This window comes from Ranitomeya imitator, chromosome 7 (genome assembly GCF_032444005.1).
Source record: "Ranitomeya imitator isolate aRanImi1 chromosome 7, aRanImi1.pri, whole genome shotgun sequence".
Taxonomy (NCBI): Eukaryota; Metazoa; Chordata; class Amphibia; order Anura; family Dendrobatidae; genus Ranitomeya; species Ranitomeya imitator.
In genome coordinates this window covers 63,966,722-63,989,461 of record NC_091288.1, presented here as the reverse complement: position 1 = coordinate 63,989,461, position 22,740 = coordinate 63,966,722, and the positions used below count along the sequence as shown (strand labels likewise).

General features: G+C 40.1%; 1 protein-coding gene across 3 annotated transcripts; it reads left to right on the top strand.

Moving 5' to 3' along the window:
• Nucleotides 1-1,189: 1,189 nt before the first annotated feature.
• On the top strand, nucleotides 1,190-15,784 carry LOC138644708 (putative methyltransferase DDB_G0268948). 3 transcript variants are annotated; one of them, XM_069733389.1, is made up of 6 exons: nucleotides 1,190-2,051; nucleotides 5,831-5,994; nucleotides 6,083-6,296; nucleotides 10,602-10,702; nucleotides 11,915-12,052; nucleotides 15,217-15,784. In XM_069733389.1, exons 1-6 carry the CDS (start codon nucleotides 1,941-1,943, stop codon nucleotides 15,302-15,304), a joined length of 816 nt encoding a protein of 271 aa, XP_069589490.1. In that variant the 5' UTR covers nucleotides 1,190-1,940; the 3' UTR covers nucleotides 15,305-15,784. The 3 variants fall into 3 exon arrangements, with proteins under 3 accessions (XP_069589490.1, XP_069589489.1, XP_069589492.1); XM_069733388.1 differs by lacking the exon at nucleotides 1,190-2,051 and adding an exon at nucleotides 4,220-5,537 and having other exon boundaries at nucleotides 15,217-15,778; XM_069733391.1 differs by lacking the exons at nucleotides 1,190-2,051; nucleotides 11,915-12,052; nucleotides 15,217-15,784 and adding exons at nucleotides 4,220-5,537; nucleotides 11,617-11,905.
• Nucleotides 15,785-22,740: the final 6,956 nt, after the last annotated feature.

Sequence of the window (22,740 nt, the reverse complement as noted above, 5' to 3'; positions counted from 1 at the left end):
TTTCATTCAGACGCCGACGGATAGTACGGGTTGACACTGTTGTACCCTCGGACTGCAGGGCAGCTTGAACTTGTTTGGATGTTAGTCGAGGTTCTTTATCCAACATCCGCACAATCTTGCATTGAAATCTCTTGTCAATTTTTCTTTTCCGTCCACATCTAGGGAGGTTAGCCACAGTGCCATGGGCTTTAAACTACTTGATGACACTGCGCACGGTAGACACAGGAACATTCAGGTCTTTGGAGATAGACTTGTAGCCTTGAGATTGCTCATGCTTCCTCACAATTTGGTTTCTCAAGTCCTCAGACAGTTCTTTGGTCTTCTTTCTTTTCTCCATGCTCAATGTGGTACACACAAGGACACAGGACAAAGGTTGAGTCAACTTTAATCCATGTCAACTGGCTGCAAGTGTGATTTAGTTATTGCCAACACCTGTTAGGTGCCACAGGTAAGTTACAGGTGCTGTTAATTACACAAATTAGAGAAGCATCACATGATTTTTCGAACAGTGCCAATACTTTCGTCCACCCCCTTTTTTTGTGTTTGGTGTGGAATTATATCCAATTTGGCTTTAGGACAATATTTTTTGTGTTTTTTCATTTAAGACAAATTAAATGAAGATAAGAATACCAAATAATTTGTGTTTGCAATCATTTTCAGGAAGAAAATGAGTATTATCTGACAGAATTGCAGGGGTGTCAATACTTTTGGCCATGACTGTATAACGGGCTCTGCAAATGCGACATGATGCTCGCAGACCATCAAAGTCAGCATTCCAAAATGTCACTCCTTCGCTTCCAAGCCCTGCTGTGCACCTAAACAGTGGTTTTCTTTCACAAATGGGGTATCGCCATACTCAGGAGAAATTGTAAAACAACTTTTGGGGGTCAATGTTTTTATGTTACCCTTGGGAAAATAAAAAAAATGGGGCTAAAAATCATTTTTGGGGACATTTTTTTTTTATTTTCACGGCTCTACATTATACACTTCTGTGAAGTTCCTGGGGGTTCAAAGTGCTCACCACACATCTAGTTAAGTTTCCTGAGGGTATATGGTAGCCTTATGCAACTTCACCCTCAGACTTGAATGTCATTTGGGTTTTTGTTCGAATGGATGCCTGGATTGGGGTAGCTCTCTCCATCCTCCCATTCCCCCCCCCCTTTTTTTTTTCTTTTCCTTACATCACACTTTCATTTCTTTCTCTGTCTACTCTTCTCTTTTTGTCTTTTTCTTCATTCCTGAAGTTCTACTCTTTTCTCTTCGATCTCCTTCACCTTCCAATGTTAATATGAAAATTGGACGACTTGTGAGGGTATTCTGGAAAAAATGCTCAAATTTCCCATTAACTTCAATTATACTTTATAGTTAAGATGAGCCTGTCCGAACGTCCAACCTGCTATACTGGAGCATCAAGCATTCAGGCATTTTAGTGCTCAATCATGACTACTTAACATGGGCGTCTTGATTCACAAAATTCTATACATGTATGGAACCTGATGTGTTTATTACATACCTATACATGGTTCTGTTACTGGTCTCTTTGATGTTTTAATGTTTGTATTGATTGTGTAAATTACCAATGTGATAAGGATTCTGTAAATTGAAGATATGAAAGTATATCAATCATCAGTTAATTGGTTTGTTAAAGTATAGTTTGTTGTGTATTTTTTGTCAAACTTTTAATTAAAACTTTTAAAGAAAGTCAATGTAGCAGCTCTTACTCCCTAATGAGTTGATACTGCTGAACTTGCAATCTGTTATCTACTACATCTCTGTACTGTTTGTACTTTTTGTGCTCTGTTCTTGCTGGGAAAAAAAACTAACAAACATTTTGAAATGGAGGAAACGGATCCACTCCTACCCTGTAATAATAGTTTTTCTACACATGTAACAGATTTTTACATGAGAACTAGCAGCAATCAAAGCAAGCACAGATTACCATGGCAGTCAACTTGTTCAAGAAGTCAGCATTTTCATTAATTTATCAAAAGTATATGATTCCAGTCTCTGATGAAATAACCAATATGGCTTTATCTTATGTGAAAGGAAAAGTAAGTATAATAAGAAGGTAAGCCATTGAGTGAAGTACTGCAATCCTATTTAAAACCTTTTAGTTAATCTGGCATGTCAATTTTACTAAATGCTTGCATTCTCCCTAAAATAACATAACACTACTGTGCAAAAATTTTAGCAAGGTGTGAGGAAAATGCTGCTAAATAAGAATGCTTTAACAAATAGAAGAGATAGTAGTTCATTTAATAAATTTAAAAAAATGAAAAGTGAATGAACAAAAGAGAAATTTAAATCAAATCAATATTTGATGTGATCGCTCTTTTCTTTCAAAACAGCATTAATTCTTCTACGGTGGCTACACTTGCACACAGATTTTGAAGGAACTCAGCAGGGAGGTTGTTCTAAACATCTTGGAGATCTAACCACAGATCTTCTATGGATGTAGGCTTTTGGAAATCTCTGTGGCTCTTTATGTAATTTCACACAGACTCAATGAAGTTGAGATGAGCAATTGTGCCTCCCCGATCAATGTGAACTGGCCCTACTATACCTTGTTCTTATCATCTACGATATAAAGGCATTAACCATAATCGCCTCAAAGCATACTGATAGTTTTAATAGAAATAGATCAAAATAAAGACATATGGTCTTTAGTCATACAATGTCTGTGAGACATATAACATTGTGCATATTAATATATTTTGTTATATGGCCAAATAAAAAAAAATGAACAAAAAATCACCAAATTATACAGTTATGCACCCCCAGTAGAGAACTCTTTCTTTGCAGCACTGGGGTCCTGGGTTCAAATCCCATCAAAGACAACATCTGCAAGAAGTTTGTATGCTCTGCCTGTGCTGGCGTGGGTTTTATCCAGGTTCTCTGCTTTCCTCCCACACTACAAAAGACAAACTGAATGGAAATTTAGATTGTGAGCCACAATACGGACAGCAATGATCTTGTCTGTAAAATGTGGCGGAATATAATACCACTACAAGTGCTTCTCACTAAATTAGAATATCATTAAAAAGTTAATTTCAGTTCTTCAATGCTAAAAGTGAAACTCATATATTATATAGTCATTACAAACAGAGTGATCTATTTCAAGTGTTTATTTATGTTAATGTTGATGATTTTGGCTTACAGCCAATGAAAACCCCAAAGTCATTGTCTCTGTAAATTAGAATACTTTGTAACACCAGCTTGAAAAATGATTTTAAAATCCAAAATGTTGGCCTACTGAAATGTATGTTCAGTAAATGTACTACATACTTGATCTGGGCTCCTTTTGCATCAATTACAGCATCAATGCTGCGTGGCTTGGAGTTGATCAGCCGGTGTCACTGCTGAGGTGTTATGGAAGCCCAGGTTGCTTTGATAGCTGCCTTCAGCTCATCTGCATTGTTGGGTCTGGTGTCTCTCATCTTCCTCTTGACAATACCCCATAGATTATCAATGGATTTACAGTCAGGTGAGTTTGCTGGCCAATCAAACACAGTGATACTGTTGTTTTTAAATCAGGTATTGGTACTTTTGGCAGTGTGGACAGGTGCCAAGTCCTGCTGGAGAATGAAATTACCATCTCCAAAATGCTTGTTGGCAGAGGGAAGCATGAAACGTTCTAAAATTTCCTGGTAGACGGCTGCGCTGACTTTGGTCTTGATAAAACACAGTGGACCTACACCAACAGATTACATGACTCCCCAAACCATCATCGATTGTGGAAACGTCACACTATACGTCAAGCAGCTTGGATTGTGGCCTCTCCACTCTTCCTCCAGACTCTGGGACCTTGATTTCCAAATGAAATGCAAAATTTACTTTCATCTGTAGCGAACACCTTGAACCACTGAGCAACAGTCCAGTTCTTTTTCTCCTTGGCCCAGGTGAGATACTTTTGGCATTGTCTATTGGTCATGAGTGGCTTGACACAGGGAATGCGACACTTGTAGCCCATGTCCTGGATACGTCCGTGTGACTTATCCTCCTTGTGGAGTGTGCCAATGGCTGCCTTCTGGACATCTGTCAAGTCAGTAGTCTTCCCCATTGTGGAGCCTACTGAAACAGACTAAGGGGTCTTTTTAAATGCTTTGGAAGCCTTTGCAAGTGTTTTTTTGTTAATTATTCTAATTTATTGAGATAATGACTTTTGGGTTTTCATTGGCTATAAGCCATAATCATCAACATAAAAAGAAGTAAATACAGTACTTGAAATAGATCACTCTGTTTGTAATGACTCTATATAATATATGAGTTTCACTTTTTGTATTGAAGAACTGAAATAGATTACCTTTTTGGTGATATTCTAATTTTTAGTAGTTTGTGGTGCTGTATTTATGTACTCTCAATGGCTCTGATCTTCTCTTTATGTACTGTTGATGATTTTGGCTTTGCACTCATGTACACATGATATGTGAACGAGATCCTGGGAAAGATAAGATGAGGGGAAAGAGAGGGAGAGCGATATCTATGCGTAATAGCTGAGTGAATCTTACTTGGTGAGAAAAGTACAACTTGAATCTTGCTCACCCGATATGGTTGTGCGAGTAGGCACAGCACTGGGAAAAGTTTTCAAACAAGGGCGATCCTTCCACTGGTATGCTTCACGCCTGTAATAGCATGGAGATGATTTTCCTCTCCCAGAAAAAAAATTCCTACACATGGATGTTATGAATAAGGATGTTTCAGGGCGCTTCCTTAATAGGATCCTTAATCAAATTTGGAATAAGATGGTTAAACAGCTAAAGAAAAAAGTATCTCTGATGTTTAATCAGATGATATTTTATTGGCTACGTATAGCAAATACAAGATTTTATAAAACAATAAAAACCTCATCAGGTGGATATAAATATGAAAAAAAAATCACAAAAATAAAAAAGTTCAAATCACCTTTATTTTCTCCATTAAAAATGAATAAAGATTTTTTTGTAAAAAAATGCATATTTGATATTGCTATGTTTATGAAAGCCCACTCTATCAAAATGTAAATTAATCTGATCAGTAAATTGTGAAACCTCCAGATTGTAGTTTTTCGGCCACTGCAACAACACAGAAAAATGTTATAAGAGGCATTGACAACATTGTATTTACCCTAAAATTATATCAATAAAACATTCGCTCAGGGCGCAAAAAACAAACCCTCACACAGCTCCATGTACCGAAAATTGAAAAAGTTCACGGTAAATGGCATCAGAAGCAAAATTCTCTATTTTTACAAGTTTTGAAAAACTATGTATGTTTGGTATCTCTATAATTGTACTGACCTGAAGAATCATATTGCAATGTCATTATTGTCGTAAAATAAACACTATAAACAATTTTTACCACACTTGGATTTCTTTTACCGCTTTCCAGGAAAACCCATGATAAAATGGATGGTGTCATTCGAAAGTACAACTCATTCTACAAAAAACAAGCCCTCACTTGTTTATGTGGACAAAAAAATAAAAAAAGTTATGAGTCTTGAAAGAAGGGGAGGAAAGAATAAAAGAGCAAAAACAAAAAATTGCCCCATCCTTAAGAGGGTAATAATGCGTGTAAACAAAGAAATCTGTAGTAATGTTCTTCAGTAAAGTTCATGTAAATTGTTACAATCAACACATGACTGTTCTAGATGACTAGCATGTACAATGGGGAAAAAAAGTATGTAGTCAGCCACCAATTGTGCAAGTTCTCCCACTTAAAAAGATGAGAGAGGCCTGCAATTGACATCATAGGTAGACCACTTTTTTCCCCACTGTATGTCATTTTGTTTAGTACACATAATGTATATGGAATGAATTTTAACTTTACTAATTGTACTTTATCCTTTATAAAGACAAATGGGCAGCCCCTAGAAATGGCGCTGGATGTTGGCTGTGGGACTGGACGTTACACTTTATCTCTAGCTCCTCACTTCACGAAGGTCCTTGGACTAGACATCAGTGAATCCCAACTAAGTGTTGCAAAAGACATGACCTTGGCAAAAAATGTGTCGTACATGTGAGTACTAAACAGGATTTCCTAATTTTGTTGATATGGGATCATTAGAATTATAAGACACATTGGCAATCGTCTGTCCTCTCTGTAGGGTGGCTCCGGCTGAGAAGCTACCTGTGAAGGATGCTTCTGTGGACCTGGTACATGCTGGTGTAGCTGCTCATTGGTTCACAATAGACAAGTTTCTCGATGAGACAATGCGAGTATTGAAGCCGGGAGGATGCTTGGCTGCCCATTCTTATGAACCAGTGCCTGAGTTTGAGTATAACAATTTGTCACATGACCTGAATGTAGTGATGGCAGAGGTAACTTATTGATTTAAATTGGACATAATGTATGTAGAATCCATGCTCCTTCCATTTTGTACATTAGAGTATACTACTGCTGTGTATCATTCACTGCTGTTTGTTATGATTTATGAATGGTATCCAATAGTCTCTTTTGTTTTTAACAGACCTAATTTTCTCCCATACAGCATTGCCTATAAGCCTCCATACTCAGCTAATTTCTATAAAGGGATTCTGGCAGATGATACATTCTGCTCGATCTAAGGGCAGCATGTGTATGTAAAGCACTGGTTGTATGAACACAATCAGGTATGTTTGACTCAGAATGCTGTAGGGTTTTTGAGAATAACATGCTATAGAGGCCAACAGGTCCCAATTGGCTTCTCTGGCAGGTCACTGGCTATATGCGTGAATAGGCAGAGACCTGTCAATCCAGGGTAGAGTGAGGGGAGAAGCCGCCACAGATCCTTCAATATGACTAGCCTTTAACAGCTTTTAAACTATGTTTTTCTCAAACATACCTGGCTAGGCTCATACAGCCAGGGACTGATACATGCTACCTGTGGATCAGCTGTTAGGCTTATGTTAAAGGTAATCGGTATTTTCCCCACATTGTCTCAATCACATAGCACTTAGCCAGCCAACGTGCTCTACACTTATGATGAGTAAGCACCTCCAAACAGACTGCCTGTAGATCAGTTTCTGGCTTGGCATTTATCCCAAGTCATGTTCCTAAAATTGTTTTAAGGGTCAGACAGTCACTTATTGGGTAGTCACTTCTCTTAGGTGGTACTTTCAATATCCAATAGTCTCTTTGATTCTGCACGAGAGCTTCTTTGCAATGGTTTCCCCATAGAACTTTTAGTTTAAGACTCCATACTCCAGAGAACCAGTACTTCCCACAATTATCTATATAAAATACTGCTTAAAGAAGCACTCTCATCAAAATTGCTATCCTCTTGATATATTGCAGCCATCATATTATATAACACTGTGTACTTACAATTCCCATTTTGCCTTTCTACCCAGCTAATCCTTCTGTGTTCCATTAGGTCTATGACAACACGTGATTATAAGCAGACTAGCTCAATCCTTCTAAGCTTTATGTAGAAACAGGAGGTCAATTTTGCCTGCATAAGTCATCACTGCAAATGTCCCTGACAGGAGGGAGGAGCTTGGTCAGGAGTTAAAGAGGGGAATGATAAATGCAAGGGCAAGAGACTTCCTGTTTTTCCATAAAGCAGAGAAATGAGAGGAATTTACTGGGTAGAAAGACAAAAATGAGCAATTGTAACTACACATTGCTACTGTAGATAATATGATGACTGCAATATATAAAGAGGATAAAAACTTTGGTAGGTGGAGTGCTTCTTTAACCATCTGTGATGTTGAGATAGGTCTTTCTTCTAGCAGTGATCTAATTGGACAATAGTTTGCTCATATTTGAATTCATCAGTGTTAACTTGGAGTTTCTTGGACCAACCAGAAGAAATTGTGCTGAAGATCCATTCTATCTACATAGAACACATGAGCTTACAATGTAAATTGCAATTTTTACTATCATAACATAGGCTAAACCTTTTATCAGTAAGATCTAATAGATCATTTGAGAATTATCTAATCTACTATATAAAGCTGAATGTGTGTGTGTGTGTGTATGTGTGTATGTCCGGGATTGGCATCTGCACCGTCGCAGCTACAGCCACAAAATTTTGCACAGTCACACGTCTGGACCCCGAGAGCGTCATAGGCTATGTTGTGAGGCAAAATTTTAACCCCGCGCATTCCAATTCACCAAACAATTTTGCCCCTATCTACATAATGGGGAAAAAAGTGAAAGGAAAAGTGTTGGAGGCGTCGCAGCTACAGAAACAAAATTTTGCACAGTCACACGTCTGGACCCTGAGAGCGTCATAGACTACGTTGTGAGGTGAAATATTAACCCCGCGCTTTCCAATTCACCAAACAATTTTGCCCCTATCTACATAATGGGGAAAAAGTGAAAAGAAAAGTGTTGGAGGCGTCGCAGCTACAGCCACAAAATTTTGCACAGTCACACGTCTGGACCCTGAGAGCGTCATAGGCTACGTTGTGAGGTGAAATTTTAACCCCGCGCGTTCCAATTCACCAAACAATTTTGCCCCTATCTACATAATGGGGAAAAAGTGAAAGGAAAAGTGTTGGAGGCGTCGCAGCTACAGCCACAAAATTTTGCACAGTCACACGTCTGGACCCAGAGAGCGTCATAGGCTATGTTGTGAGGTGAAATTTTAACCCCGCACTTTCCAATTCACCAAACAATTTTGCCCCTATCTACATAATGGGAAAACATGAAAGGAAAAGTGTAGGAGGCAAATTGACAGCTGCCAGATGTGAACAAGGGGGACTTAAAGAATGAGAGCGATGGTGCCAAAGAGTATATACCGTACAGTTGCTAAGGTGGGGCCCCGACATGGGATACTCACCACACACGGGGATATGAACACACACAAAATGCGCCACACACTACCACGTGCTTGAACACATATTACCCTCAGCACACATTTCACCACAAATACACCAACCTCGCCACATAAAAGTCGAAACACAAAAGTCGCCACTCAAAACTCGCCACGCGCAGAACTCGCCACATGCAAAAACTAGGCTCACGCAAAACTCGCCACAAGTGCAAAATTCTCCTCATGAAAAACTCGCCACATGCACAAAAGTTGCAACACATGCAAAAGTTGCCTCACACAAAACTTGCACATACTCAAAAGGCACCACACATAATACTCGCAACGTGCAAAACTCGCCATGCGCAAAACTTGCTGCACACAACTTGCTACACTAACCTGTCAAATGCAACTTGACACACAAAAAGTTGCTACATGCATGTTGCCACACAAAACTCAACACACACAACTTGACAAACGAAACTCGCCCTAAAACACACACAAGTCTGGTATTATCCTTCAAAAATAAAAATCTGATTAATAAGCAGACAAACTACAACAATTGTACCATATAGGAAATACGGAAGCTGTCAGTCACATGACCTGTCTATTATGTGTATGTGTGAGCTAATATATACTGCCAGGGGGAGGGCTTCCTGTTGGCTGGGGATTTATCAGGCTGCCAATTTAGCTTACAAATACTGAGGTAAAAATACTGAGCAAATAACGTGTGAACGAGGTCTAATACAGGAGGAGATGACACACAGGTATATACTATATACAGGGGAGATGACACACAGATACAGTATATACTATATACAGGAGAGATGACACACAGGTATATACTATATAGAGGAGGAGATGACATATATGTACATATATACAGGAGGAGATGACATACAGGTATATACTATATACAGGAGGAGATGACATACAGGTATATGCTATATATAGATGATGACATGCAGGTATATACTATATGCAGGAGGAGATGACACACAGATATATACTATATACAGGGGAGATGACACACAGGTATATACTATATACAGGAGGAGATGACATACAGGTATATGCTATATATAGAAGATGACATGCAGGTATATACTATATACAGGAGGAGATGACACACAGATATATACTATATACAGGGGAGATGACACACAGGTATATACTATATACAGGAGGAGATGACATACAGGTATATACTATATATAGAAGGAGATGACATTCAGGTATATACTATATATAGGGGAGATGACACACAGCAGGTATATACTATATACAGGGGAGATGACATACAGGTATATACTATATACAGGAGATGACATACAGATGTATACTATATATAAGGGAGATGACAAACATGTATATACTGAGGTGATGAGGTGAAAATGAGAGGTGTGAGGTGAAAATGAAAAGGTGTGAGTGCAAAATGAGAGGAGTGAGGAAAAATAGTGGAGTGATCAGAAAATGACAGATGTGAGGTTGAAATGACAAGTGTTAGGGGGGAATGAGAGGAGTGAGGGGGAAAATGAGAGATGTGAGGGAGAAAATGAGAGATGTGAGGGGGAAAATGAAAGATGTGATTGGGAAAATGAGAGGCGTGATGGGAAAATAAGAGAAGTGAGGTGCTATAACTAACCACAGATATTTACTATGCCCAGGCAACGCCGGGCTCTTCAGCTAGGAAGAAATAAATTCAAATGGATTGTGATTTTCTCCATCCATTGTTCTGTATTGTATATTTAATAAGGATCTGCATTCTGCAATATTTGGGGTTGATTATTTGATCAAAACTGAGGCACATTTAAAGATTGTGGCCAGTCCAAACATGTTAAAATCTCCACTATTTTTTTCTATTAATAGTTTTTGAATTTTTTTGCAGGTGTGGGATACATTGTTCCAGTATGTTGACAAATCGACAAAGGACATGTTTTGTCGGTACCAACATTTGTATGAGGCTATTCCACTAAACGACAAGGAACAGTAAGTTTTTACTTGTTGGTTGTCCACTTTTCTATTCATGGACAAAAGTTTGTGAAAGACCACTTTTTTTAAAGGTCTTCCACAATGTTGATCTCCTTAGAATTATATATTTTTTAAGTGTTATATTTATTTTAAAATTGTTTCAAATCATATAGTTTATTTAATTAAAGAATGAAAATCTTAATTCAACTTTCAACTGTTGAATACAATACATTGTAGTAGTGGTTATGATACCTTGCGCTCACAAAGCACGGTGCAATGACCAGGGAAAACAGAGCACCACACTGTTTACTTTCCACATTGGTCAGGGCAATTGTGTTGGTCAGGCATTGATCAATTTCACTCAGGTCAGGTCAGAGTTGGTTGGGCACTGATTACTTTTACACATTGGTCGGCCATTGAATTTCTCAGGCAATTGTTTACTTTAGGACATATCAGTAGTTTAATTAAACCGTAATAATCCAATCTGCCATTGTCAGGTTAGGAGCCCAAGACATTTTGGTATAAACTTGAGAAAAATCACAAAAATAAATGTGTTTCATATCCTGCTGTACCTGCCTTTTCCACTAAAAACGTGACTTTCTGCTTTTTTGCTGCTTTGTTGCGCTTACTCATTGACTTCTATGCTTGAAAAAACAAGGCAAAAATGCTGCAAAGCGCTGAAAGAATTGGCACGCTGCAGTTTCAAAAAACACAGCAGTTTTCCAATTGTCAGGAAAAAAACAATGTGCATACATGAGATTTCTGAAATCTCAGTTTTTGCTGGTATTGTAAAAAGCAGCTTTAAATTTGCATAAAAAGCAGCAAAAATGCAACATGCGAACATATCCTCAGAGTACCATCCTAGTTTTATCCATTTTAATTGATCCATTGCCAAGAGTCAATTCATAAATTTTTTTTGTCTACTTGCACAGTGAAAAAAAGGATGAGAAAAGATAAGAAAAATGGATGCAACTGGGATGACACCTGAGAAACAAAAAGTTTCTCTTGGATGGTAACACGCACATGAATGTGTGAATGTATCCTGAAGCAGGGAGCTGAGAACATGGGAAGACATCCCTTGGTGTTAAACACTGGATAGAGTGGTTTGTTACAAAAGCAAGTTTTATTCTTAGAATAGTAATTAATTATTTTATAATGTTGATTAAAATATTACTTTTGTTGCAGTACACTATATAAACTATCTCACAAACATATATTCTTCTCTTCTAGTATTACAGATATACCTGCCAAAATTCAGCTATCTATTCCAGAAATAATTGGATTCATCCAGGCCATTTATTTGTGTGAGCAGTTGAAAGAAAAAGATATGAGAAGAGCAGAAAAAATTCTAATACAAACTGAAAAAAGGTGTGTCATGGCATTTTCATGGTTATCTGTAATATTTATGCCATTTTGTGGATTTCTAGTTTTTATCTGGGAAGATTGCCATAGGGTAAAATAGATTGTTAACTGTCCTGAAGAGGAAACTCATGTGAAATCATACGAATGTTCAATATAATAACACAATCATTTTCTGGGTCTATAAATACTAAAGAGTTTATTGACTATTTGGCAATGAGCTCAATGGATCCTTGGTGCTTAAACAATAAATTAAACATAAAAAAATCTCACTTGCTGGACCAACACTGCACCCCAATTGTTTTGCACCTGTTCTGGATACGGGCTTTGCTCCCCCAACCCCAGCTGAACACCATTGTACTGTATTTCGGGCTTTGCAGATTTCCTGGCATGATCCCATGTGATCAGCTGCTCTGGAGTTCTGTCTTCAACGTGTTCATGGTTTTCCAGAACCTCTGTTATGTGCCCACCTGTGGTTGCCAGGACATTTTCTTTCTGCCTATGACTTCCAGAACCACTTCTACCCATTCCCAGTCTTCCAGGATATCTGCCACGTTTCTGCCCGTGGGTTCCAAGATGTCTCCTGTCCCTTTGCGAACTCCAGGACTTCTGCTACCCTGTTCCCGGTCTCCTGTGCTCCTGCTGCATTCATGACATCTCCTGTCTGCCGGAAGCTTTCAGAACCTCTGTTATCCCTTTACAGTCTTCCATGACCTCTGCTACATGTCTGCCTGTAGCTTCCAAGATGTCTCCTGTCTGCCTGCGGCTTTCATGATCTCTGCTACCCATTTCCGGTCTTCCAGGACGTCTGCTACATGTCCACCTGTGACTTTCAGGGCATCTTCTGTCCACCTGCGACTGCCATGACCTCAGCCACCCTTTCCTGGTCTTCCAAGACCTCTGCTATGTATCCGCCTGCAGCTTCCAGGATGTCTCCTGTCCGCCAGAGACTTCCAGGGCCTCTGCTACCTGTTCCCGGTCTTCCACGACCTCTGATACATGACCGTTTGTGGCTTCCAGGATGCTTGCTGTCCATTTACAGATTCCACGATCTCAGCTACATGTTCCCGGTCTTCCTGGACCTCTGATACCTGTTCCCAGTATTCCAGGATCTCTGCTACCTGTTCCCAGTCTTTCAGGACCTCTGCTATAGTACGTGTCCATCTGCAGTTTCCAGGATGTCTGTCTGCTCGTGTCTTCCTGAACCTCTGCTACCCATTCCTGGTCTTCCAAACCTCTGCTAGATGTCTGCCTGCAGCTTCCAGGACATCTTCTGTTTGCCTGCAAATTCCAGGGCCCCTGCTACCTGTTTTTTGTTTTACAGGACCTCTGCTACGTGTTTGCTTCCAACTTCCAGGATATCACCTGTCCATTGGAGTCTTTTAGGATCTCTGCTGCTTGTTGCTGGTCTTCCAAGACCTGTGCTATGTTTCTGCCTACAGCTTCCACAATGTCTTCTGTCTATTTGTAGCTTCTAAGACCTCAGCTACCTGCTTCTGGTCTTCCAGGACTTATTCCACCTGTCTGTGGTCTCCAGGACTTCTGCCTCCTGTTTTGGGATTCCTGTCAGTGTGCAGTCTTGCATTTCTCTGCTCCCTGTTTCCTACATGTCTCAACTGCCTGCTGCCCAATGCCCATGGTCTGAGTGCATACCCAGGCCTTGGTCGTTGAGGACCCATCTCGCCTAAAGAGCCTAATACCCATGATTAGCCTCTCAATTGGAGAATATACATTCTGTCCGAGATAGAAGAAACCCTGTTGTATGGAATGTCAAGACTGCAGCCAATCAGTGGCCAATAATTATCTGTGGCCATTATGTCATGCCCCTCCAATGAAAGCAGAAGCCAGGATCAAAACAAAGGAGAGGCACTGGTGTGGTAAATGTGTCTGATTTATTTTTTTATCTTTTAAGCACCATGGGTTTATTGTTCCCTTGTTAAAAAGTAGTAAACAATCCCTTTAACTATATCATGTGGATAATACAGATAAGTAAAAAGGAATATACTTTCCTACGCTCATACACTGACATGATAATAGAGGTGTACTTTTGAATTTAATCTTAGCAGACTTGTATTTAGCTGTGACAGACTTTTACAGATTCATGTACTTTCTTTCAGTGCCGTGAAGTGCTAAAGTGGTAGTTATTTTCTAATATACATGCTTTACCAATCCATAACTACACCACCTGTTAATCTATTTTTTTACTTCCTGTCTGTTGATGATTAGTTTGAGAGCCCTCCTTGGATACTCAAATGAACCGTTATCAGAGCAAATGACAGAGACTGTCACAGCTTCTGCCCTCTTCCTGAAGCAAAGCATCATCAGTGATGCTCATTTCACAGGTGGGGCTTGTTCCTGCTCTGTGCCTGCTTTGTGCAATGTGCACAGCGACAGTGCCCGCTTTCTTGTCAGCTCAGATGTGCAGTGATGAGTCCGCAACACAGCAGTGTTATAATACGCAGGAGATCAACATTGCCAGGTGATGTCCATGGTCTCTACCGCTGTATTGCCGGCTTATTACTGCAGATCTGAGCCAACCAGAAAGTGGGCACTGTCACTCTGCATATCGCACAATGCACAGCGCAGGAACAGAGTAGAGACTAGCCCTGCCGTTAAAACGAGCAACAATTATGATGCTTTGTTTCAGGGAGAGGGCAGAGGTTGTGATAGTGACTGCAGCCTCTGCCCCCTGCTCCTATGACACTTATTTTGAGCATACCAGGATACACTGGGGGCTCTCAAATGAATCATAATCAGACAGGAAGTGAAAAAATAGATTAACAGTTAAGTTGTTTTTAGGGAATGGTAGGGAAAGAAAAAACCTTAGCATATGGCAGCAATTAGATAGGGATTTAGATAAATTTAACTTTTGCCTTTGGACCACCCAATTAAGGTGCACTTCAGTGGTACTCAACGAGTATTATAAAACCAGAACTATAATGGCAGTAAAGAGTCATTACTACTATAAAAGCAGTAACTAGCATAAAGACTTAGCAAAGGTTTAGCATGAAGTTAATAAGAGCGGAATGTTGCCGTTTGTGCTGGATACTTATATACTTACCCTCCTCCTACTTGAGGAATATCAGTCAATTGCAGAATTTTACATTCCAAATAAATAATTATCTAAAACATTTTCACATTTCTATAATGCAGAATATATCTCATTGTTACAGATTCCGAGAGATACTTGGAGAAAAAGCCGATTCTGACTGTCTGAACATGTATATGAAGTACTACTGTGTCCTTGCTTGTAAACATTAAGGATGAGACCTGCTAAATCCAAATATTCAGAGCAGCATTTTGTCTAATCATACTAAACCATTCTGGACATGGTCAATTTCCATTTTTTATTTTTGTTTTTCCCTCCCTCTTCTTCCAAAAGCCATAACTTTTTTTTATTTTACTGTCCTCATAGGCATATGAGGGGTTGTTTTTTTGTGGTACAGGTTGAACTTTTGAAGGACTCCATTATTCTACAAGCCTACAACCTGCATTAACCACCGATCGACCGAACCACTGCACGAACAGTTCTACCCTCACCTACTGTATCCTCACCCATCCCTTGTAGATTGTGAGCCCTTGTGGGCAGGGTCCTCTCTCCTCCTGTACCAGTCGTGATTGTATTGTTTAAGATTACTGTACTTGTTTTTTATTATGTACACCCCTCCCCACATGTAAAGTGCAATGGAATAAATGGTGCTAAAATAATAAATAGTAATAATAAAAATAATAGTGTACTGGAAAACAAGAAAAAAAATTCAAGTGCAGCGAAATTATGAAAAAGACCCGCAATTCTGACACTGCTTGGGGATTTGTATTTTCAGTATACACTGTGTAGTAAAAATGACCTGGCAATATGATTCTCCTCATCAGTACAATTAGGCCCATAACAAACTTTTCCAATTTTTTTTTAACAATTTATTGGCGGAAAAAAATTTGAAATTTGTGAAGAAAACATTAACTGTGTTGCTATTTTCCAAAACCTGAAGAATTTTTATTTTTTTAGCTGCTGGATATGTGTGATGACAAGGGCAATACAACATTTTGTGGTATTCCAATTACCCTGTCTACTGCTGCTGAGTGAAACAGTTTGTCACAACTCTGTTGTCGGTGTCTCGGGACCAAGGGCTCCTTACATGTCCTTATCGCTAGGGGCACCCTAGCTTGCCCTGTTCCCTGAGTTACTTCTGATGGTCAAAACTGTCTCTTAGCTCCTGAATCTGACCTCAGTCTGTACCCTACCCCCACCCAGGGCAGAAGGGAGTAATAGTGTACTGTAATACACCAACCATAATAGCAAGGTAATATGAACAGGGATAATGAAAAATACCAAACATACAAATATACTCACAAAAACAACAGGTATACAGCGGGGAGTGGAGGATGGGATTAAACAAAAGAAGGAGGAGGATTATCGCACACTCAAAACCTAGCAACAGTCACAGGTAAATCCACCAAACGCCTTCTCTAATAACAACCACCAACACCCTCCAGGCATGCAGCAAAAGCTAACTCTGACAATGAGTGCTAGCCAGGACCCAGTTTATATAGTGAAGCCAGGAGGCCAAATTAGCTACTCCAAATGGTTTGTGATAAAACTGTGTTTCAGTGAGAAATCAGAAGGTCAGATTTCCACTTAAAAATTGCTAAGCCTAATATTGGGATACTGGGATGCAACCACAAGGCCCAATTGGCTAATCCAAATTGTTTGTGATAAAACTGTCTTTCAGTGACAAACCAGAAGACCAGATTTCCACTTAAAAATCATTGGGTCTAATATTGGGGTGCAGCCAGGAAGCCCACTTAGCTAATCCAAATATTTTGTAATAAAACTATGCTTCAGTGAGAAATAAGAAGGCCAGATTTCCACTTAAAAATTGTTAGGTACAACAATATTGTTCAGGCACACTATCTAAGAAAATAAATAGTGATTGTTCATTTAGTGACATATGACTGACAGCTGTGGGCCTAAGGTTGTGAAGCAGAAGTTATAAGTATTTAGAAAGCTAAATACAACATGATTATGAAAATCGAGGTAGTGGTGGAAGGGGAAATAGGCTTGGTGTTTTATATGTACATGGGTTAGTTGCTAATGTTAATGTAAAGCTCGACTGAACAAACACCGTCTCATCCTATCCAAAGACCACTGACAAGACAAGATTAATCCACTCCCTATCTTTGGTAGCTGCACAGTGGTATGCCTTGTAGATGAGGGCCAGAAAAAGCATGTACTTCAGTGGATGACAAGCACTGCATCAAGTGGCCTCTACTACTCTTCCTCTTCCTCCACTTTAATGTCACACACAGTACAGTCCTCAGAGGTGGCACCTCAATCACCCTTTTTCCCGCCACGTCATGAATTTCCAAATGCCCAACTGACTGTGGAGATCACAGATCAGATGGGCCATTCTGCAGAGCTGCTCACACATTCTATTCCATGGGCATCAGAGATCTGCTCCGAAGATTCACAGAAAGAGGAAAATTCACAGAAAGAGGAAAGTATCTGTACCGATGCCCAACATTTTTTCATGTTGTATCCAGGGCCAGATGAAGTAGGGTCTGAGCAGAACCTAGACCTTCATCACTGTGGTGTCAGGGCAGGAAGAGAAGGAGGGTGACTCTAAGGGTGAGGAATGTGAGAACAGAGAGGATGACCCAGAAATTAACATAAAATAGAATGCTTTCTTCATTATTTATATACAGTCATTATTTATACATAATGTATATTAGATCTGGCATAAGGGACTGGATTTGTCATATGTCCCTAACCCCTGTGTCCGGCTGAGTTCATGACGCTCAGCTTGACTTCTGTGCAGTTGGGCGGCCAGTCTATTGGTCCTCCGGCAAATCAGAAGCAGTCCAATATACATCACTATGACCAGGAAGACAATGACAGGAAGAGGTAGTTTTGGGGCTTTATTACAGTCTCTTCCTCATGGCTGAAATTGGACAGCAGATGTTTCAGCTCAGTGCTAAGCACAACAAGGATCTAATGGAGCCTCATATGTGTATCTGAGCAAAGGTCAAATCTTCTCTCTGTAGTGATGTGTTCTTCTACATCAATACCTAAAATTAGATTAAGGGAACAATAGGCTCCTGGGAGTTCTCCCGATGCCGTTAATCAACATCCTGGCACTGGATGACATCCCTTATTTTATGCTTCCCTGTCCCACCAAACTCACCCATTCTTTAGGCTGTTCCTTCAGGGTGATGTCCCCCTGTTAACCTTTCCTGAAGTGCCCAGAAAGTTCATATAGCATAACTGATGCCTGGACTCTCCTGGACACCACAAAGTAAATGCAATTTTTCTTTAGTCCATTCCTAGTCAATAGCTTCTGTTTCCTATACAGAGATCCCTTCCAGTTTTTCACAGTTCACAAGGGTAACATACAACCCTCACAGCTACTTATTTTCTAGTACACAGCTTTAAATCGACTTCACAGAGACAAGGGCTCATTGTGTATAGTTGGCTTGAACTACTCCAGGATTTCAGGAGGAACGTCTCAGGGGCCCATTGCCAGTCTCATGAGGAAGGAAAGGCTTTCTTCTACATCATGAAACCGCCCATCCCTTAGTTCTGTTCTCCCTAATGACACATACCTCTGATTAAGATGTATAGGCAGCCATAATCCACTTGAACTTCAAGGCCTAGGTGCACAATATATACCTGTCTATACCTCTTTGCCTATCTTAGTCCATACAGCAAAATCAGCACATCTGTGGATGTGGCTCTATTATCCTGTGATCTGTGCTACTCTTATCTTTATGAATCCTATTGAAAAACTGGAGCTAAAAATAAAAGTAAAACTTTATTCACGTCACAGGGTTTCTGATAGAAAACACAAAAAACAACCAGCATAATACTAAAAACTCCTGTTATAAATTGCATTCACATTAAACCTCAGATAAAATTTTCTGCCACCTGTCTAAACCTCCCAGGTCTAACAATATATTTAAATTGCGAGAGAACAAACCTAGCAAACAGAGGAAAAGTTAAATAAGCTAATAAGACAGAACAATCATATACATAAAGAAACAGTACAGGCCTGTTAGAAAATGCCCTTTGATGTACTGAGTTTAAATCAAGGCCTAACTAGGGTGGAAACACATCCTTTTCTCCCTGGCTGTAATCGGCCATTTTGAGCAGTCTGCACATGGTAAGGCACATGAGACTTAGAGAAAATATTATTCTGACTGCGAAAATGCCTATTAATCATGTCAATATTGCTAGACTCTTCACAATTGCAATTCCTTGAAATATGTCCAAAGTGACCAAATTTATAGCATTTAACAGAGAAATATTTCCTCTCTCTTTTTGCACCAGACAATTTGCAGTACCTGGCAATATGAACCAAGCCAGCACAAGCATAACATCTAACACATGCCATGCTTGATTTAGAGCACCTATCAGAACATACTTCCTTCTGTCTGGATCTTTTAAACTGTTCCATTACTAACAATGCACAATTTTCCACTTGGATTTTCTTATATGTTTATTGATTGGATCAAACTTTGAAATATATGATCATCACCATTTCCACTACTCCCCCTTTTTGCCCTGCACATGGCACAATTAGAAGGGAATCTGGCCTTGTTCTCAGAATAAAAAGAGAAGGCCGGTATCATGTTTGAAAAATCATTGATGATATTTTGCTAACTTGTAATCAGTTGGGATCTAGTATCAAGTTCCACACTCAGCTGATTAACTATGGCATCTCTAGCTGCTGCCTTGTCCTTAAAAGCTTTGATCTCAGCCCTAAATCTTTGAACTCGGCCCCAGAGTCAACTGTGCATCAATAGCAACACAATGATTTTTCATCTCCAGCAGTAGTGATTCAAGCAGGTAAATCTGCTTATCTCCATCAATATTACATTGACCATTGTCTGCCAGTTGTGTTTGTAAGGTACAAACTCTGCAAATTAGTGACACAACACTGGCAGTGGAAATTTGTGGAATCTGTCTTAGGCCATGTTCACACAGTGCGTTTTTTACCGCGGAACCGCGGCGGTTTTGCCGCTGCGGTTCCGCGGCTGTTTTCCATGCAGGGTACAGTACACTGTACCCTATGGAAAACAGGACACACTGTGCACATGGTCCGGAAATTGTAAAAAAAAAGCCGCGCTGAATAGCTCCCGGAAAAAAGAAGGAGCATGTCAATTCTTTTTCCGGAGCCGCAGCGGTTCTGCACCCATAGACCTCCATTGTGAGGTCCAAACCGCAGTAAAACCCGCAGATCAAAAATATATCTGCGGGTTTTACTGCGGTTTGATGTGCAGAACCGCTGCAGCAGGAAGTGCGGGGAGCGGGCGGAAGTGCGTGGGCGGAGTGTGGCTGCCCCCCCCGTGCTCCGATCCCGCCCCCCCGTGCTCCGATGCCCCCCCCCAGTGCTCCGATGCCCCCCCCCAGTGCTCTGATGCCCCCCCCGTGCCCTAATCTCCCCCCCTTATACTCACCCGGCGTCCCGGTGTCCGTCCGGCCGTCTTCTCCCTGGGCGCCGCCATCTTGCAAAATGGCGGGCGCATGCGCAGTGCGCCCGCCGAATCTGCCGGCCGGCAGATATGGCGGGCGCATGCGCAGTGCGCCCGCCGAATCTGCCGGCCGGCAGATTCGTTCCAAAGTGCATTTTGATCACTGAGATATAACCTATCTCAGTGATCAAAATAAAAAAATAGTAAATGACACCCCCCCCCCTTTGTCACCCCCATAGGTAGGGACAATAAAAAAAATAAAGAATTTTTTTTTTTTTTTTTTTCACTAAGGTTAGAATAGGGGTAGGGGTAGGGTTAGGGGTAGGGTTAGGGGTAGGGTTAGGGTTAGGGGTAGGGTTAGGGTTAGGGGTAGGGTTAGGGTTAGGGGTAGGGTTAGGGGTAGGGTTAGGGGTAGGGTTAGGGTTAGGGGTAGGGTTAGGGGTAGGGTTAGGGTTAGGGGTAGGGTTAGGGTTAGGGGTAGGGTTAGGGTATTTTCAGCCATTTTAACCCTAAAAAAATTCCTAGAAAACACACAGACTCTGGCTAGAAAACTGCATCAAAAAAACGCATCAAAAAACGCATCAAAAAACGCATCAAAAACGGACCAAAAAAGGACCAAAAAAAGGACCTGCGTTTTCTGCCAAGAGCTGCAGTTTTTTAAAAAAACAGTCAGGAAAAAAAAAGGATGGAAATCCTGAACGTGTGAACATACCCTTATACAGTGATTTCTCATAAACACATATCAGTTTTGCTAGCATACGCAGTAGTTTGTTTGATTTATTCAAGACCGAACATCTGTCTATATACATGCTATCATGATCACATGCTTGCTTCAATAGAGCAGACCAGAGCAATTCTGTAGATTTGGATATAGTAGAGGGTACTGGACTAAATGTACTGTGTTTTGCTAAGCTTCTCAGGGTAGATAAATCCATACTCACACTTACTGGAGCCATCTTGGTCAGTGTTTTCCTCCTTATGCGCTGCTTGAAAAAGGTACTTTTACTTCTGGAACGTCTTTCCCAGACCAGCTGGACTTTCTTTTGAGAACAACGACTGTGCCTCTTTGGAACAATGCCTTGGTATAGATCACCCCAAACTCTCAAAGATTAATTTGCAAAAAAAGGAAAAATGTTAATAACTTTAGGATAAATAAACATCAAACTTTGGTTCCACTGTTCTTAGTTGTATACTGCATCAAGTTTTAAACAAAACTGTGTTATCCTTCCAAACTTCAAGATCATACATTATAACAAAACAGTCCACCTTGTACGACCCGTTATCTGTCCATGCTTCTCCACCTGTCTTAGTTCACGCAACAACACTCCATATCCAATCCAAAAAGCACTGAAAAAAAAGAACAAAGCAATAGGTTCTCTGAAACAGATTTTGTCCCATGTATAGCTGCGTTTCAAAGCTGTATCACCAGTTTGAACTATCAATGCTATGAACGCACAGAATCTTTTCTACTCTCGTCCCTCCGACCTGATCCGGCGCACACATAATAAGCCCTCACCCAACCCCAGATCACGAAAAATGGAGACGCTACAGGTATCGGAAAATTGGGCAATTTTTTTCACCACTTAGATAAAAGAGAACCTAGACATGCTTGGTGTCTATGAATTCATAATGACCTCAAGAATCATAATGGCAGGTCAGTTTTAGCATTTAGTGAACCTAGCAAAAAAGCCAAACAAAAAAACAGTGTGGGATTGCACTTTTTTTGCAATTTCACCGCACTTGGAATTTTTTTCCTGTTTTCTAATAGATGACATGCCAAAACCAATGATGTCGTTCAAAAGTACAACTTTTTCCACAAAAAATAAGCCCTCATATGGCCATATTGACATAAAAATACAAAAGTTATGGCTCTGGGAAGGAGGGGAGCGAAAACCAAAAATGAAATTGAAATTACCCCGGGTCATGAAGGGATTAAAAAGGGGAACACCGACACCTTTATTTTGTTCCGATATTAATTATTAAACGTTGAACTTCCTTTAATAATAATTAATGTACAATATTAGTGATGCCTTAAAGTTATCTGATCCTAAGTTATACTATATACTAACTGAGACAAAAACAGTGTATCAATAAAGGATATTTATTACACACACATATAAGTCAACAATCTATTACATACTGTAGCGTGGCTAAAGGATGTCTAATCGATGGGAGATATGTGTCTTATAGATGGCTTGTTGCTGTGATGTAACCATGGCTACCTATAT

Excerpts from the sequence above, each read along its gene's own strand:
- LOC138644708 (XM_069733388.1), top strand. The coding sequence starts at position 5,376 with ATGATAAAATGGATGGTGTCATTCGAAAGTACAACTCATTCTACAAAA. Across the intron at positions 6,297-10,601 it reads TGAATGTAGTGATGGCAGAG|GTGTGGGATACATTGTTCCA; the intron begins GTAACTTATTGA and ends ATTTTTTTGCAG. Across the intron at positions 10,703-11,914 it reads CCACTAAACGACAAGGAACA|TATTACAGATATACCTGCCA; the intron begins GTAAGTTTTTAC and ends CTTCTCTTCTAG.